Source organism: Ranitomeya imitator, chromosome 6, assembly GCF_032444005.1.
Source record: "Ranitomeya imitator isolate aRanImi1 chromosome 6, aRanImi1.pri, whole genome shotgun sequence".
Classification (NCBI taxonomy): domain Eukaryota; kingdom Metazoa; phylum Chordata; class Amphibia; order Anura; family Dendrobatidae; genus Ranitomeya; species Ranitomeya imitator.
Window position 1 is genome coordinate 435,756,407 of NC_091287.1, and position 18,573 is coordinate 435,774,979.

Sequence of the window (18,573 nt, forward strand, 5' to 3'; positions counted from 1 at the left end):
GGCTGCTGAAAAAGTGAGTGCTACTAATGAAAAACAGCATAAAAAGAGCCTGCTACAGAGGCAGAGTCTCTCAGAAGCAAAGATGGTCAGAAGTTTGCCAGTCTGTGCACTAAAAATTGTGGGAAAATTTCAGAAAATTGTTCATCAAAGTCAAATTTGCAAAGACATTGAATATCGCACCATCTACAGGGCATATCATCAAAAGATTCAGTGATTCTGGAATATCCATGTGCGCAAGGTTTAAGATCGATGATCAATATTGGATGATCTACGGGCCCTCAGGCAGCACTGCATTAATAATGGGCCGGATTGTGTCATGCATTGCATGTGCTTAGGAATACTTCCCGAAATCATTGTAATTTAAAGCTCTATAGGGCAAAGAAGAAGCTGCCAAATATCAACTCAATACAGAAACGCTGCCATCTTCTCTGACAGCTTACAGAGTGCTGTAAAATGAAGAAGGGATGTGACACACTGGTAGACATGGCCCTGTCCGCACTTTGTTGCTGCTATCAAGTTCTAACTTACTTAATTTTTTCAAATCAAATGGACAAATGTCAACTTCTGTTCTTATTCTGTAGAGATTTCCAAATTATTGTATTCTATTTTTCTTTACGTTTTACACAGCGTCCCAACTAATTTAAAAGTTAGGATGTACATCATTGACTCGCATTGGTCAGTGTGCCGCTATTTGTTTAACCAGACTTACACTGCGCCCTTGTTCTGTGAAATGGTGATGGACAGCTAGGCTAGGATCTGGTGGGCCCTAACTCAAAGCCTCTCATCACTGTCCCCAATTACCATGGATCTTTAATAGTATTGGTCGTCTTATACGGGCCAAATATGCATTTTAGGCCTCTTCAGTGCCCAGGTGCAACTTTAACCCCTGCAATCACTATAGAAACGCCCCTGGTAGAGCCCCCATTGCTATATCTAATGGAGGCGAATCCTAGACTTTAATATATTAGTGAAGCAGTTTTACAAAGATCCACAAGATGGCGATCTCAGCCGGTGATAATTTATCCCATTGAAAACAATGTATGCCACTCAGCAGGCCTCTGAATTGAAAAGTGTGGTCAAATACAGTAGAAAAACAACAAAAAGGAATCTGACGCATTGTGGCCAGTAGGATGGCAATGTTCGAGTACATAAACGTCTAGAGATACGTTTGTACCAGGAGCATTCTACACCAAACGGGCACTGCAAATACAGCGGGAATGTGGCAGGTTGGCATTGATGAATACCGCAGTGTGTGTTGTGTTCCATAACCCGTACAGCAGGGATCAGCACTGCAGTTGTGGTGAAACTACACCTCTCAACATTCTCTGACAGCCTGTATCTTACATAAATGTAAGAAAACCACAGCGTTCAGCAAATCAGTGCATTTATTAGCCGGCCCATGGGTGAGAAAAATATCACTTCATCCAAAATGCATGTAAGATTCCATTTCATTATAGAGAGATGACCTCGGTCATGCTGAATCTGGAAGACAGGCAGCACCTATGGATGAAGAATCAGGCCCTGAGCTCATCCATCCATCCATACTGATTCTTCTCACCACAAGTCCATCCATCCATACTTATTCCACTGGGCCACAAGTCCTGTAAGTTGTTAGTTGGGGCTTCTAGGATAGGATGGATATGTCAAAGTATCAGCATACAATAATGCCAGGCCACCAAGAAGGTTCTCAAGGAAAACTTTGCCCGTAGCATCACACTGCCTCTGCCAGCGAGTCCTCGTGGTATCGCAACCCAAGTAAGCAATGCACGCTCTTCTGAGTGCCCACATGATGTCTAGGAAAAGTCACTCCTTAAACCGTCTCTCATTGTTCTCATGATATAACCACACTAATTAACATAATTCAATCCCTGTTATAAAATGTTCTCATTTATACAGAGATTGAAAGCTTTATAAACCACAAAAAGGGGCTTGCTGCGAAGTCCAAAGAGGGTTCAATAAAGTCAAGGTTGCGGATTGGGAGTCCTGGGGATGCGGAGTTTATGTATCCCACAGGTATATGCAGCAGATGGAGGCCAGCCTTCTCCGGCATCTTCTGAGTACCCTTCTATGTCATTCGGGTCACAACAGGGCTCCGTTATCGGTGCTGGGCCTTGATGTTTTGCTTCTTCTGTCTTTTTGTATAGCTGGCATTGGAACGCTTGTGTGAGGATGGATATGGAGAGCAGCAGTCAGAATCTGACAGACGTATTTCCTTGGAAACCAGCCAGGAGGATTCACTTGAATGGTATGGGCAATAAGAAAATCATGTGTATATGTGCATTCAGAGAGGACACGCTGGTCCTTTTGATCTACCACCAAGCAAATTCCTCTACAATAACTAAATCTGATCCTCTTCACATAGCACAATATGTAACCAACTGAGATAGTGAAGTCACAACACGATCCACATTATATAAAAGAATACAACTCTTTATTAACACGTAACATAGCAATATTACATAAGTAACAATATAATCATAATAACTTACAAATATCTGTAAATATACTAAGCAGCAGTGTCAAAACCACTGCTGCACATGGACTCTGCAATAAGAATGAGCAACAAAGAACAAAGACAGAGAGTGACCTATCCGAATATCATAAATCCACACAGATAAAGAGAAGATATAATATCATAATGATCTATACTTGGTGGACCTATGTAGCCGCTTATACTGCAAAGGCCTGATGGATTATACCTTATGCAGTAACTAAATGGATAGTTAGCCCATAGAAACCATAGTAAATATAAATGGGGTGAGCTTAATAGCAAATATATAAATGGGCCAACTCCACAGTGTAGATAAATAACCACCAAAAGGCATATTAGGATAAAGTGAACCCAGTACCTGCGGCCATGTCAGCAGAGGATAGCGGTCACACTGACACCTCGACGCGCGTTTCGCTGGCTCCGCAGCTTCGTCAGGAGGTAGTCCATGATGTGTTTGGCGTCCATATATATAGTACTAATAATTACCTAGCTATCTGCAGGTGTAGCGGCGCGTACCCGGCATGTTGCCGCTCTGCATCGTGTGCGGCGCTTAGTATATTTACAGATATTTGTAAGTTATTATGATTATATTGTTACTTATGTAATATTGCTACGTTACGTGTTAATAAAGAGTTGTATTCTTTTATATAATGTGGATCGTGTTGTGACTTCACTATCTCAGTTGGTTACATATGGTCCTTTTGATCTGTCTGATCTTGCATTTCCCATGAAATAACAATTAAGGGTCCTAATTTCTTCTAACTGTCTGGTGCAGTTCTTCATTTACCCCTGCTGGAAATATATGAAGAAATTGGAAACTGTTACCAGTTGGAGGGGAGATGTCCCATCTGTCCAACCAGTGCCAACTATGTCAGGACAGCCGTCTTTAAGAAAAAGGAAGAATTACACATTGCAGAGCTCTACGAACAGATGACACAGGGAATACAAGTATTTACTAAAACAGATATGTAAGGAGAGCTGGGGTCCAAACCCAACATTGCTCATCACTGATGAACCGCAAAGAGGTCAAATCATAGTACAATACCAGTAGGTGGCGCATTTTCCATACAGATGCATGAACTCCGTGAAAGGGACCTGTCAGCAGGATGATTCCTGGTCCTATTAAAGTTGTAATAATTGAGTTGCTGTATGTAACACAGTAGTGTCTGCTAGCCTGTACTTCAGTAGGAAAGTCCTGCGATCTCCGCGGCACCCCCTGCTATCTAGAAATGATTGACATCTTTGTACCACAGTGGATGATGCAATATAAAGTAGAGAAGTCAGATAAATAAAGGATTTGTCGCCTTGCAGAAAGCTTTCTGCTATAAGCTGCAATAGTTTTTAAAAAGCAAACTTGAGTATTACATACCCTCCCACCGCTGCCCCGCTCTTTATTGTTGCAGCACTGCTGTCAAATGAACAGCGCTGCAGCTCATCACTGAGCTCAGCGGCTCGTGCCATCTACAGTGGGGCAAAAAAGTATTTAGTCAGTCAGCAATAGTGCAAGTTCCACCACTTAAAAAGATGAGAGGCGTCTGTAATTTACATCATAGGTAGACCTCAACTATGGGAGACAAACTGAGAAAAAAAAATCCAGAAAATCACATTGTCTGTTTTTTTAACATTTTATTTGCATATTATGGTGGAAAATAAGTATTTGGTCAGAAACAAACAATCAAGATTTCTGGCTCTCACAGACCTGTAACTTCTTCTTTAAGAGTCTCCTCTTTCCTCCACTCATTACCTGTAGTAATGGCACCTGTTTAAACTTGTTATCAGTATAAAAAGACACCTGTGCACACCCTCAAACAGTCTGACTCCAAACTCAACTATGGTGAAGACCAAAGAGCTGTCAAAGGACACCAGAAACAAAATTGTAGCCCTGTACCAGGCTGGGAAGACTGAATCTGCAATAGCCAACCAGCTTGGAGTGAAGAAATCAACAGTGGGAGCAATAATTAGAAAATGGAAGACATACAAGACCACTGATAATCTCACTCGATCTGGGGCTCCATGCAAAATCCCACCCCGTGGGGTCAGAATGATCACAAGAACGGTGAGCAAAAATCCCAGAACCACGCGGGGGGACCTAGTGAATGAACTGCAGAGAGCTGGGACCAATGTAACAAGGCCTACCATAAGTAACACACTACGCCACCATGGACTCAGATCCTGCAGTGCCAGACGTGTCCCACTGCTTAAGCCAGTACATGTCCGGGCCCGTCTGAAGTTTGCTAGAGAGCATTTGGATGATCCAGAGGAGTTTTGGGAGAATGTCCTATGGTCTGATGAAACCAAACTGGAACTGTTTGGTAGAAACACAACTTATCGTGTTTGGAGGAAAAAGAATACTGAGTTGCATCCATCAAACACCATACCTACTGTAAAGCATGGTGGTGGAAACATCATGCTTTGGGGCTGTTTCTCTGCAAAGGGGCCAGGACGACTGATCCGGGTACATGAAAGAATGAATGGGGCCATGTATCGTGAGATTTTGAGTGCAAACCTCCTTCCATCAGCAAGGGCATTGAAGATGAAACGTGGCTGGGTCTTTCAACATGACAATGATCCAAAGCACACTGCCAGGGCAACGAAGGAGTGGCTTCATAAGAAGCATTTCAAGGTCCTGGAGTGGCCTAGCCAGTCTCCAGATCTCAATCCTATAGAAAACCTTTGGAGGGAGTTGAAAGTCCGTGTTGCCAAGAGAAAAGCCAAAAACATCACTGTTCTAGAGGAGATCTGCATGGAGGAATGGGCCAACATACCAACAACAGTGTGTGGCAACCTTGTGAAGACTTACAGAAAACGTTTGACCTCTGTCATTGCCAACAAAGGATATATTACAAAGTATTGAGATGAAATTTTGTTTCTGACCAAATACTTATTTTCCACCATAATATGCAAATAAAATGTTAAAAAAAACAGACAATGTGATTTTCTGGATTTTTTTTTCTCAGTTTGTCTCCCATAGTTGAGGTCTACCTATGATGTAAATTACAGACGCCTGTCATCTTTTTAAGTGGTGGAACTTGCACTATTGCTGACTGACTAAATACTTTTTTGCCCCACTGTACATGAGAAGAGCAGCTGTGCTCAGTTATGGGCTGCAAACAAACAACAATTTGAAGTGAACGCTGCAGACAAACAACAGAGACCAGGTGTCACGGGTTTACTGCGACAGAGGAGCCAGAAGACCGCAGCTTCTGGTGTCTCCTACCGCTGCACTGATTAGAAGCAATTCTCCTTCCTATTAAACAGTGCAGGGTTTTTTTTTAGCAGTGCAGGAGTTAATCTGCTCAGTTGAGAGGTCCTGGAAGCTTTTCTGCCTTTAAGGCTCTCAGATGTGCACTGTTACCACTCCCATCATCTATATAACCTGGGTCCTGGCAAGCACTCCTGGCCAGAGCTAATGTTATGGCTCTGTTGTCGGGTGTCCCGGGACCAAGGAAGCCACGCCTCCCCTGTTCCCCAGATTCCTCTAGTGGTGAAGATGCCGGAGACACGTATCTTGCATTAGCTTCTGAATCCGCCCTCAGTCTGTACCCTTCCCTCACCCAGGGAAGAGGGTAATGGTACAGACTGAGGGTGGATTCAGGAGCTAAGGCAAGGTCCGTACCCCCAGCGTCTTCACCATCAGAAGTAATCCGGGGAAGAGGGCAAGCTAGGTCGCCCCTAGTGTTAGGGACAGGGAAGGAGCCCCTGGTCTCAGGACTCCCGAAAACCGAGCCTTGACACTTAGCTTGCCAAGCTTCCAGATTACCGCCATTATCACACGCAACCATGCCTGATTGTAGGTTCATCGACGAGAACCACAGACCTGTCTGGTCTGTTATACCTTTACACAACTTAGTTTCAGCAGAGCCTGTTGCCTTTTCACCGAGGTAGTGCTGCACTGCTTCCAGCTTGCGACTGATATGGACAACGTGCTCAAACATGACAATTCATCGTCGTCGAAGGAGGGGGTGTAGGTACTGTAAGATAGCACTTACTGCATGTGTTGGGGGACTCTCGCTTAGCAACGGGATTCAGTCACACAGGCACGATTTTCTCCATTAAACAGTCCATGTGGTTAATTTACATGTCATAAACCACCATGTTACACATCACACACATAGTTCATAGTACATGGCTTCCTTCATTTGACAGACACTACACCTGCCAGTCCTCTTCTGACCAGTTCCTGGGGTTGTCCGTGCGCCCTATCAATGTGTCTACTCAGATACTCAGATAGCATTAGACGACATTAGATTGCAGTCTCTAAACACGCCAGACCTCACTTCGTCCAGTTACCGTGGGAGACCGCACAGTTTATAGTAACTGACCCTCGTCAGTGTACACAGTCCGCCATACTCTGTTACCTTCACACGCTGACTCCTCGTCAGTCCTCTCTCCCAGGGAAGCTGCCTAACTGGCATCACCGTCCTGGACAATACCTTGCTCACCAGGCCACCTGACATTTCCAGACCCACAGAAGGACGGTAGCTTCCCCAACACAGTAGCCGTCACAGGCTCTGCAGGACCATGGCCTCACCCCGTGCTCTTCAGGAATCCAGTCCTACTCCCAAGACATTCCAACACAGAGGCCATCCAAATCCATGGACAGCTGAGCGCTGCGCTGTGACAAAGAATTGGACGTGGTTGCTAATGGTGCTTGTAAATGTGCAACGACTGTCGTCTTCTGACCATGGCTGCTAAAATATTTATAAATTTTTAGTGCATTACTACACACTATTCGCCTCATGTCTCTCGAAAGGTGAAGAGCGAGAGGCCAGAATCAATAAATCAAAATGTAAAGAGCTCTTCGGAGTGTTCGAGTGTGGAATCACTTGTCTCTTAGGGCTCGCCATGGTGGGAGGAAGGAAGATCAGGGTGAGGATTATAAAGTCCAGATTCTTGATTAGTGAAACTGTTCCATGTGGAAGACAGGGTGCTGCTGGGAAACAAACTGTAAAGCATTATGTGCCATCCAACAGACCACCTGTTTGCACTGTTCTGGCTTCAAGTGAGGTGTCCCGTGCCCCCCTGCAAAGTGGGACAGGAAGCAACATTTTGTGGATCAGCTTGTTATTATTATTATTCATTTTTATAGCGCCATTTATTCCATGGCGCTTTACATGTGAATGGGGCAAATATAGACAAGTACAATAAACATGAGTAAAACAAGGCACACACAAGTACAGGAGGAGAGAGGACCCTGCCCGCGAGGGCTCACAGTCTACAGGACTGTTCGTTGTGATCCCGCAGCAGGTACAGTTTTACTTGGCCTCTGCTTCTGCATGCACCATCAGCAGCATGTCCACTTTCCCATCCCTCAGCGCACACCTTGCACATTTTAAATTAGGTATATAATATATGCCTGCAAACTTTATGGTATTAATAGAGAAATGAAAATATATAGCCCTGAAAAGGACTTTTGTTTTTAGGGTGCAGCAGTATACCACATCTTCTGGACAGGGGAGGAAGCAAAAGAGTGTACAGCACAGGATCGCAAATAATTATTTATTAGAAGCAAAACATTTTTTAAAAGCAGGCAGGGAATTGCTCTATCTCACAAAAAGAATCTGCTGTGATCCCATACTGTAATGTCTGTATACTCTCGTTTGCTTTCCCCTCTGCCCAGGAGATGTGGCCGCTGATTGGCTGCAGCATTCACGTGACAACATCATGGAGACTCAGCGCTGCCATTGATGGACTAGAGCTAGTGCCGAGGTGACTATATGTTTTACTCAGGGGACTCGAGCATTTAAGATAAGTCCTTTAACATCATACGCTGCTCAAAAAAATAAAGGAATCACTTAAACAGAATATAAATCCAAGTAAATCAAACTTCTGTGAAATCAAACTGTCCACTTAGGAAGCAACACTGTTTGACAACCAATTTCACATGCTGTTGTGCAAATGGAATAGACAACAGATGGAAATTATTGGCAATTATCAAGACACACTCAATGAAGGAGTGGTTCTGCAGGTGGGGACCACAGACCACATCTCGGTACCAATGCTTTCTGGCTGTTTTAGTCACTTGTGAATGTTGGTTGTGTTTTCACACTCGTGGTAGCATGAGAAGGACTCTACAACCCACACAAGTGGCTCAAGTAGTGCAGCTCATCCAGGATGGCACATCAATGCGAGCTGTGGCAAGAAGGTTTGCTGTGTCTGTCAGCATAGTGTCTAGAGGCTGGAGGCCCTACCAGGAGATAGGCCAGTACACCAGGAGACTTGGAGGGGGCTGTAGGAGGACAAGAACCCAGCAGCAGGACCACTACCTCAGCCTTTGTGCGAGGACGATCAGGAGGAGCATTGCCAGAGCCCTGCAAAATGACCTCCAGCATGTCACAAATGTGCATGTGTCTGCCCAAACAGTTAGAAACCGACTCCATGAGTATGGTCTGAGTGCCCAACGTCCACAGATGGGGGTTGTGCTCACAGCCCAACACCGTGCAGGATGCTTGGCATTTGCCACAGAACACCAGGATTGGCAAATTTGCCACTGGCGCCCTGTGCTCTTCACAGATGAAAGCAGGTTCACACTGAGCACATGTGACGGATGTGACAGAGTCTGGAGACACCGTGGAGAGCGATCTGCTGCCTGCAACATCCTTCAGCATGACCGGTTTGGCAGTGAGTCAGTAATTGTGTGGGGTGGCATTTCTTTGGAGGACTGCACAGCCGTCCATGTGCTCGCCAGAGGTAGCCTGACTGCCATTAGGTACCGAAATGAGATCCTCAGACCCCTTGTGAGAACATATGCTGGTGCGGTTGGCCTGGGTTCCTCCTAATGCAGGACAATGCCAGACCTCATATGGCAGGAGTGTGTCAGCAGTTCCTGCAAGATGAAGGCATTGAAGCTATGGACTGGCCCGCCCGTTCCCCAGACCTGAATCCGATTGAACACTTCTGGGACATCATGCCTCGTACCATCCACCAATCTCACGTTGTACCACAGACTGTCCAGGAGTTGGCGGATGCTTTAGTCCAGGTCTGAGAGGAGATCCCTCAGGAGACCATCCACCGCCTCATCAGGAGCATGCCCAGACATTGTAGGGAGGTCATACAGGCACATGGAGGCCAGACACACTACTGAGCATCATTTCGTTGTCTTGAGGCATTTCCACTGAAGTTGGATAAGCCTGTAACTTCATTTTCCACTTAGATTTTGAGCATCATTCCAACTCCAGACCTCCATGGGATATTAGTTGTGAGTTACATTGATCATTTTTAGGTTTTATTGTTCTCAACATATTCCACTATATAATGGATAAAGATTTACAACTGGAATATTTCATTCAGTGATATCTAGGATGTGGGATTTTAGTGTTCCCTTTATTTTTTTGAGCAGTGTAGTTATAATAGATAATTATTTTCAAATTAATGATTATGTAGACTAATTGAAAGCGAACATTCTTTTTTTCTTTAGTTATTCTAGATTTCATTCTCCGGGTAAGATAGTAAATGAGCTTTTTAAGGAAGCAAAGGAGCATGGAGCCATCTCTGTGGAAGAAGCCAGTAAAATGTCAGAGGAACTGTTTAAACCAAGGGTATGTCTATTGCTTAACAGTGAAGTTTATGCAAAGTTTCAAAATTTACTGTGTTCAGCCTTATTTTTCAAGACTTCTGCAATTCATCCTGGCAGCTATTAAGACTGTCATAAAGTTATTACTGGAAGACAAAGATGTATTAATGCTTGGTGTCTCTTTTTCCAGTCTTTTTCCGGTGGTGGTTACATTCTGGGCGATTCATCAATAAGGCAATCTGAATACATTCACGGGGAGGAGCTCTTTCCTGGAGGACCTGATGTAAGCGGTTTCATCTTACGGTTTTATAATTACCAGTAAATAATCTTTTCAGGGTGTCCATACACTTAGTAGTATTAGTGTCCCGCATGGCAGAATCACACATGATTTTACTGTGAATTGCCTTGTGGAATCTGGAACAGGTAAAGAATATGTTCTAACTGTTTCTCAACTAATAAAGGAGAATTGTAATCCCCTTACCAGAGTGTAGAGGTATTACAGAGACATTTTCTAACCTCTCAAGACCTGTCCAGCATTACAAAGACAATCTACTAAATTGAATGAGAAATATCTAATACTTAACCCCTTCACCACCTTGGGTTTTTCCGTTTTTGTTTTTCGCTACTCTTCTTCCCAGAGCCATAACTTTTTTTATTTTTCCATCAAAATTGCCATATGAGGGTTTTTTTATTGGCAGGACAAGTTGTACTGTTTAACGACACCATTGGTTTTACCATATAGTGTACTGAAAAATGGGGGGGGGGGGGGAGTGCAGTGAAATTGCAAAAAAAATGCAATTCTACAACTGTTTTTGGGGTTTATTTTCATCATGTTCACTAAATGCTAAAACTGACATTCCACTATGATTCTCCAGGTCATTACGAGTTCGTAGATACCAAACATATCTAGGTTCTTGGTGAAGAAAATTAAAGGTTTGTCGAAAAAAAAATGTGTCCATTTTCCGAGAACCGTAGCGATTCCATTTTTTTGTGATCTGGGGCTGGTTAAGGGCTTATTTGCGGGGTGAGCTGACAATTTTATTGATGCTATTTTTCGGTAGATACAATGTTTTGATTGCTCATCATTGCATTTCAATGCAATGTTGCAGCGACCAAAAAAAATGTAATGCTGGCGTTTTGATTTTTTTCTCATTACGCCGATTACCGATCGGATTAATTCTTTTTATATATTGATAGATGGGGCAATACCAAATATTTGTATTTTTTTTACTTCTTATTACTCTTTTATTTTGTATGGGGCGATTTAAACTTTTTGTATTTTTTTTTTTTTAAACTTTTTTTTTTTACTTGGTTCATTAGTCTCCATGGGAGACTAGAAGCTGCGATCTTCTGATCGCTTGTGCTATACGGAGCAGGGCTAAGGTCTTAAGGTCCTGCAATGCCTGCACATGAAGAAAAAGACATAGCGTATCAGAAAAACTACTACATTTCTAATTGGAGGTATTTGCTAATATTATTATTATTACACCAACTACATATTGGGATAGGATCTTGGAGATTGGAATACCCCTTTTAATAACTGTGTATTGAAGATCAAGAGGAGGGCTATGAGTTAGGTGACATTTTAAAGCCAAGACTCTTAGTGGTAAAGGAAAGGGTAGGTTTGTAAGTAAGACCTACTGTCATGCTGTGATCCTGCTCCTTAACCCCCGGAGCTTTTTTCGGTTTTGCACTTTTGTTTTTCGCTCCCCTCCTTCCCGGAGGCATAACTTTTTTATTTTCCACTCAATATGACCATGTTAGGGTTTATTTTTAGTGGGACGAGTTGTACTTTTGAATGACACCATTGGTTTTACCATGTCGTGTACTAGAAAATGGGAAAAAAAATTCCAAATGCGGTAAAATTGCTAAAAAAAGTGCAGTCTCACACTTGTTTTTGTTTGGCTTTTTTGCTAGGTTCACTAAATGCAAAAACTGACCAGCCATTATGATTCTCAAGGTCATTAACGAGTTCATAGACACCAAACATGTCTAGGTTCTTTTTTATCTAAGTGGTGAAAAAAATTCCAAACGTTGCAAAAATTGCTCAATTTTCCGAGACCCATAGCGTCTCTATTTTTCGTGATCTCGGGCTGGTGAGGTCTATTTTTTTGTGTGCCGAGCTGACGTTTTTAATGATACCATTTTGGTGCAGATACATTCTTTTGATCACCTGTTACTACATTTTAATGCAATGTCGCGGTTTTTTCATTGATAGATCGGGCGATTCTGAAAGCGGCGATACCAAATATGTGTAGGTTTGATTTGTTTTCATTGTTTTATTTTGAATGGGGCGAAAGGAGGGGGATTTCAACTTTTTTATTTTTTTTTATTTTTTTCATATTTTTAAAAACATTTTTATTCTACTTTTGCCATGCTTCAATAGCCTCCATAGGAGGCTAGAAGCTGGCATAGCCTGATCGGCTCTGCTACATAGAGGCGATGTTCAGATATCCCCTATGTAGCTAAATTACAGCATTGCTATGAGCGCCGACCACTGGGTGGCGCTCACAGTAATCTGGCATCAACAACCATAGGGGTCTGCAGAAGACCTCTGGTTGTTATGCCAACGCACTGATGATCATGTGACGAGGTTCACCGGTGCGTGCATTTCCAGACGGATGGCCGGAAGCGCTTGTTAAATCCTGCTGTCAGAGTTTGACAGCAGCATTCAACTAGTTAGTAGGTGCGGGCAGAACGCAATTCCTCACGCGCCTATTGCGGGCACATGTCAGCTGTTCAAAACAGCTGACATGTCCCGGCTTTGATGCAGGCTCTCCACCGGAGCCCGCATCAAAGCGGGGGTACTGACTATTCCGTCCGAGATCAGAAAGGGTTTAACCTACAGGTGTGCTCTCTCATAGGAACATATCGGGGGTATTTTTTTCTAAAGCTTTCATCTATTGTCTCCCTTGTACCTAATCAGGATATATGTGCCACTTAATCTTTAAAATGTGTGGTATCTTTCAACCATGTGTCACAGATATCATTTTTCTCTTATGGCAGTGTCCTTCCCCATATTGCAGGCTGCACTTTAGGTCTGTGTATATCAATGGTGCTGCGGTCTTCATTAGCTCAGCCTCCACGACTTGCAAAGCTTCTGTTCTGTACTTATTTCTTCTTCATGTGCTTTCTTTCTTTTATATAACCTTTTTTTCTGCTCTTCCCGAGGGCTCATTCTCACGTGCGAGAAACTCGAATGAGTCTCGCACGTCAATACCCGGCACTCGGACCGGAGCGTGCGGCCACGTAGCAATACATGCAGCCGCACGCTCCGCTCCCGAGTGCCGGGTATTAACATGCGAGACTCATCCGCGTTTCTCACATGTGAGTATGAGCCCTGAGACTGTAAATGCTTTTCCTTTTCTCCAGATATGGAGCTCTGTGTACAACCCTCACTGCAGCCATTTCTAACGTTAAGAGAAGGTAGGGGGCGAGCAATAATTAAAATCAGAATTGTGAAAAGCTCTTATAGATTTGTATCTTTTTTCCATATCTCAGTTTTATAGAAAACTTATGATGTACAATAACAAATTATATTGTGGTACCTTGTTAAAATCGATGTGAATACTTTTCTGCCCAATGATGACAAAAGTACTCTGAGTGATACCTTTAGTGGCTAACCAGAAAATAATGTTTGCAAGCTTTTGTCATCATTGGGCAGAAGAGTATTCACATCGATAGAAAACTTAGAAACACTTTGCAGCAGCAAAAGGTTAGATTGTTTTTGAAGACTAATTCGAAAGTAGTGGTATTTCTTTAGAACTCTTCCACTGTCAGTTCCACAATGAGACTTATTTGCACTGAAGTCCCATATTCTTATATTTATTTGTCAGGGTAAAGTGAAGATGATTCCACGTTTACCTTGTTTTTCCCCAAACCCTAGGTTGCATTAAGAGTACTTAATCGGCGCGCTGAATTTGCAGAATGGGCAAAGCAAAAATTGGAACAGGAGCCTCAGTTTAAACAGAACATTATGTTCAGTGATGAGGCAAACTTTTTTGGGTGGGCCATTTATATGGATACACCTAAATAACATGGGAATGGTGACAGTTTTCTTGCGTAGGGTGTCTTGCATTGAAATCTGCTGCAATGACCCAGGTACTGCGTTCACCAGACTTCAACACAATTTATATCCGCTCCTCACTTGTTAACCTCTGCGAGATGTCAATGGCTGTAAACAAAGAGAAACATGTAAATAACTCATGAGAGAATAACATTACGTTAAAACCAAGCACACCATTGTATGTCTTGTGAAATTCTCAATAAGTATGATTTGTCACATGGCCCTCCTCCCATAGGAAAAAATAAAGTTGGATCCAAAATAGCCGACTTCAAAATGGCCGCCATGGTCACCACCCATCTTGAAAAGTTTTCCCCCTCCCATATACTAATGTGCCACAAACAGGAAGTTGATATCACCAACCATTCCTATTTTATTTAGGTGTATCCATATGCATGGCCCACCCTGTAGAAAAATACTATAATGCAGCTCAGCTAGCCCAACCGAGTTCAAATTGAGTTATAATCAGTGGCGTAACTACCGCGGTCGCCATTGCGACGGGGCCCGGCAGGTCAGGGGCCCTCCGCCCGGCAGGTTAGAAGCACCGGCCGACACCATGTTGCAGTGCAGGAGGAGATCCCTCCTGCACGGCAACAGTCCGAGGCGTATCTAAGGGGAGGGGGCAGCCGGGGTAAGAGAGAGTTAGGAACTTCGAAGCAGCTCCAGTCAGCACTGTGAGACTGTGACAGCGTCTCCTGCTCTGAGCCCCGGGACTGAAGGGGAGAGCAGGGGAGGGGCGGACATGACAGCGGTGTGCAAGCAGGAGACGCTGAGGAGCTGCAGGTTAATATCAGCCTCCCCTTTACCAGAGAGGAGTGTGAGATGTGTATATGAGCTGGTGTGTTTGTGTATGATATCTATAGTGCGTGTGTGTGTGTGTGTGTGTGTGTGTGTGTGTGTGTGTGATATATGTAGTGTGTGTGAGGCAGGGGCGTAACTACCACAGTCTGGCAAGTCAGGGGCCCGATAGGTCAGAGGCACCCGACTCCCCCCGTCGTAGCCGCCGCAGTGAACTATACCGGCGTTTATGATGCTGGTACAGTTCAAAGCAATGATGGAGGAGAGAGCGTCAGCTGATGCTCCCTCTCCCATCATTCCCCTCTGCCTCTGACACTGTGGGTGCGTGATGACATCACTTCATCGCGCACCCACTGTGTGTGGGGCCCAAGCAGTGCAGCATCTGCACAGGTCATGGTGGTCGCCATATTGGCAAAGCCTGTGGCGGCTGCTGCGACCGGGAACAGGCGGTTCCAGAGCTAGTGGGGGGCACGTGGACCAAGCCAGCGGCTCAGCCATATGGAGGATCCGGGGATGAACATGGAGGTGTACGGGACCGGCGGAAGTGAGGTGTGTCTGCTGCCCGTGTGTCACCATCTCTGCCCCCAGCGTCCTGGCCCCCTGTGACACCAGCCCCGTTTCCTCCCTGCTGTCACGTGCCCCATGTCCTAGTAGGTCCCCAAGTTCAGGTCATTGTGCTCCTCCGGGCCCCCCGTACACACCTTGTTCCTCCTCCCCTGGTCTCCCAATGCTCCTCATCTCCCATGCCCTGAGTCCTCCTGCACCCCCCATGCATTCCCTGCCCCTTGTCCCCATGTGACTCATCTGCCCTGCTCTCAAGTCTCCCCTATCCCCTTTCTCACCATGTGTTCTCCATCTACCCTGTCCTTGTAATCCCTGTGCCCCCTTCTTCCCTCCCATTTCTCCCCCCCCATCTTCCTCTGTCCCCTTGCAGCCCTTGCATCCCTATCTACTCTGCCCTCGGAGTCCCCTTGTGTCCTCTTGTGCCTGTCTCCCTTGCACCCTAGTCCCCGTGTGTCCCATTGTGCCCTTCTCCCCTTCCTCTTAGTTCCTATGAGTCCCCTTGTGCATCTATCCCTTGTCCCCGTGTGTAGCCTTGTGTCAGTGTCCCTTGCCCACTAGTCCCTGTGTGTCCCCTTGCGCCTGTCTCCTTTGTCTCCTTATTCTTGTGTCCCTTGTCCCCGTGTGCCAGTCTCCCTTGCCCATTAGTCCCTGTGTGTCCCCTTGTCAGTCTCCCTGGCCAACTAGTCCCTGTGTATCCCCTTGTGCCAGTCTCCCTTGTCCCCTTGTGTCAGTCTCCCTTGCCCACTAGTCCCCTTGTAACCTCCCCTGCCTCCTAGCCCCCATGTGTCCCCTTGTGTCTGTCTTCCTTGCTCCCTAGCCCCCCTATGTTACCATTGTGCCTGTCTCCCCTACCCCCCTTGTGTCCTTGTCCCTTGCCCCCTAGTCACCATTTCCTCATGTCTTTCTCACTGCCCCTGTATGGAGGGGCTGCATTACACTATGAGGGGGGCTGCATTATATTCTATGGGGGTTACATTGTATTGTATAGCAGGGCTGCAGTATACTCTGTGGGGTGGCTGTATTATACTATACGTGGGCTGCATTATACTGAATCGAGGACTATGGGGAATATATTATACTATATGAAGAACTATGGTCCATCATACTATGGGAAGTGAATTGTACAACATGGATGACGATGGCGGTGCATTATACTATATGGAGCACTATGAGGACTGAGCAGTGTATTTTAATATATGGAGGACTATGTGGAGTGTATAATACTAAATGGAGGACTGAGGAGTGTATTATACTATATGGAGGACTATGAGGGGTGTATTATACTATATGGAGGACTGAGCAGTGTATTATACTATATGGAGCACTACGAAGAGTGTATTATGCTATATGGAGCACTATGAGGAGTGTATTTTAATATACGGAGGAGTGTATTATACTATATGGAGGACTGAGAAGTGTACAATACTATATGGGGGACTATGGGGAGTGTATTATACTATAAGGAGTACTATGGGGGTGCATTATAGTTCTTATATGGATCCCCATGACTTCTATGTTAGCCCCTGATGAGTATAATGGTTTATTTTCTTTTATACATTACATAACAATGGCAGTACGGGGGACAAATATATGCCAGGATGCGGCACTGGAGTTATGCAACTGAGGTCACACTATACAACTTTGCAATAAAGCTATAGTGTGCAAAAGTAATAGGGAAAATGTGAATTTGGGTGGAAAATATTTTGGCATGGTGTAATGGGGCCCCATTTGAAAGTTCGCACCGGGGCCCATAACTTTGTAGTTACGCCACTGGTTATAATCTCACTCCCATGTTGGGTTTCAGTGGAGAGAACAGCAGTACCTGACTTCAATATTGTTGTCTATTCATTCCTCCCAACCTGCTATATTATCTCCTTCGCTGTCCCCATTTCCTGGCTCTTTTGAATTGCCTACCAAAATTGTACTATCTTTGCTTTCCTCATACTCCTCCTACCACATTAGATAAGAATACAAATTTACCTTCTGGTCAAAAGTGTGGAGGAGTTACTGTTCTAGGCAAAAAGGGTTTTCTCCTTCTCCTCATTGGGGGACACAGACCGTGGGTGTATGCTGCTGCCACTAGGAGGCTGACACTAAGTGATACAAAAAAAGTGATCTCCTCCCCTGCAGTATACACCCTCCTGCTGGCTCTCAGCTAACCAGTTCTTGCTTAGTGTCTGTAGGAGGCACACGGACTGGTCTGCCATTCAGACCCAAAAACTCTTTTTACCTTTACAACGGACGAATGGGGTGACGGATCCTTTCAAGGTTTCCGATCTCCCCGAACCAACAACAGGCGAGCACGGGAGTGTTACCTCTCCGTATCCTCTCCTGCGACGTGGGAAGCCGCTGCCTGAGCTGATTCTAGGGGCGACGGGCCCCTTCAAGGGCATCAATCTCCCCCTCCCTTATCAGACGAGCACTGGAGTGTCACCCCCACGTATCCTCTTCTCCAGCCAGGCCTATTGCCGGACATTCAGCCCTGCCCACCAGGTTTTACCCTCGGCTGTTCAGAGGCACTTCAGAGGCGTCTGACCCGACCCCCACTGAACCACCACTATTAAAAGCGGATGGTACAAGGAGGCGGACGGTTCGTCTCCACCTCCCTGCTAAAGGGACAATGGATTGAGGGTTTTTCTCTATCCCTGCACCGTCCAAACAGCAACAACAGCACAGGATCTTTTCTACCTTCAGACCTGCCAAACAAAGCTGCATACTGGGGTAAGTGCCGGTTGGAGGGCTCTGCGCAACCGGCGTTTTTTTCCCTCATTTTTCCTCGTTCGGCGCCGGCTGGCTTCAAAAATTTAGCCCCCGGCTTCGGGTTTGTGTAGGCCGCAACACGGAACTCCGCCCATGCTAGGCCGCGCTTCAAGCTCCGCCACCCTATTCAGGCGCCTCTCACTCAGGATGAGAACTCTATTCTCAGTGGCCATCTTCATCCTCCTGCCATTTCCGGACACGAGCTCATCCGGAAGTGGCTGCTGCATCGCTCCGGCAGTACTCAGCGCTGAAGACAGCGCTATTCCAGACGGGGGACTCAGAATCCGGGTAAGGAGACAGCTCCATCCCTCCCTCCGCACCCCTCCCCCGCACGCACCCTGGCAGCATAAAGGGAGTAGCGTTCCCTGTTTTTAATTCATACGA

The 18,573-nt window shown here is 45.2% G+C and overlaps 1 protein-coding gene across 1 annotated transcript in view; it reads left to right on the forward strand.

Annotated features, from left to right (window-relative positions):
- UBXN2B (UBX domain protein 2B) overlaps positions 1 to 18,573 on the forward strand; it is a 72,719-nt gene that overhangs the window by 16,982 nt on the left and 37,164 nt on the right. The window contains exons 2-4 of the mRNA XM_069731377.1: positions 2,145 to 2,245; positions 9,909 to 10,029; positions 10,195 to 10,287. Of these exons, the coding sequence (XP_069587478.1) occupies positions 2,145 to 2,245; positions 9,909 to 10,029; positions 10,195 to 10,287 (315 nt within the window). The remainder of the gene's footprint in view (positions 1 to 2,144; positions 2,246 to 9,908; positions 10,030 to 10,194; positions 10,288 to 18,573) is intronic.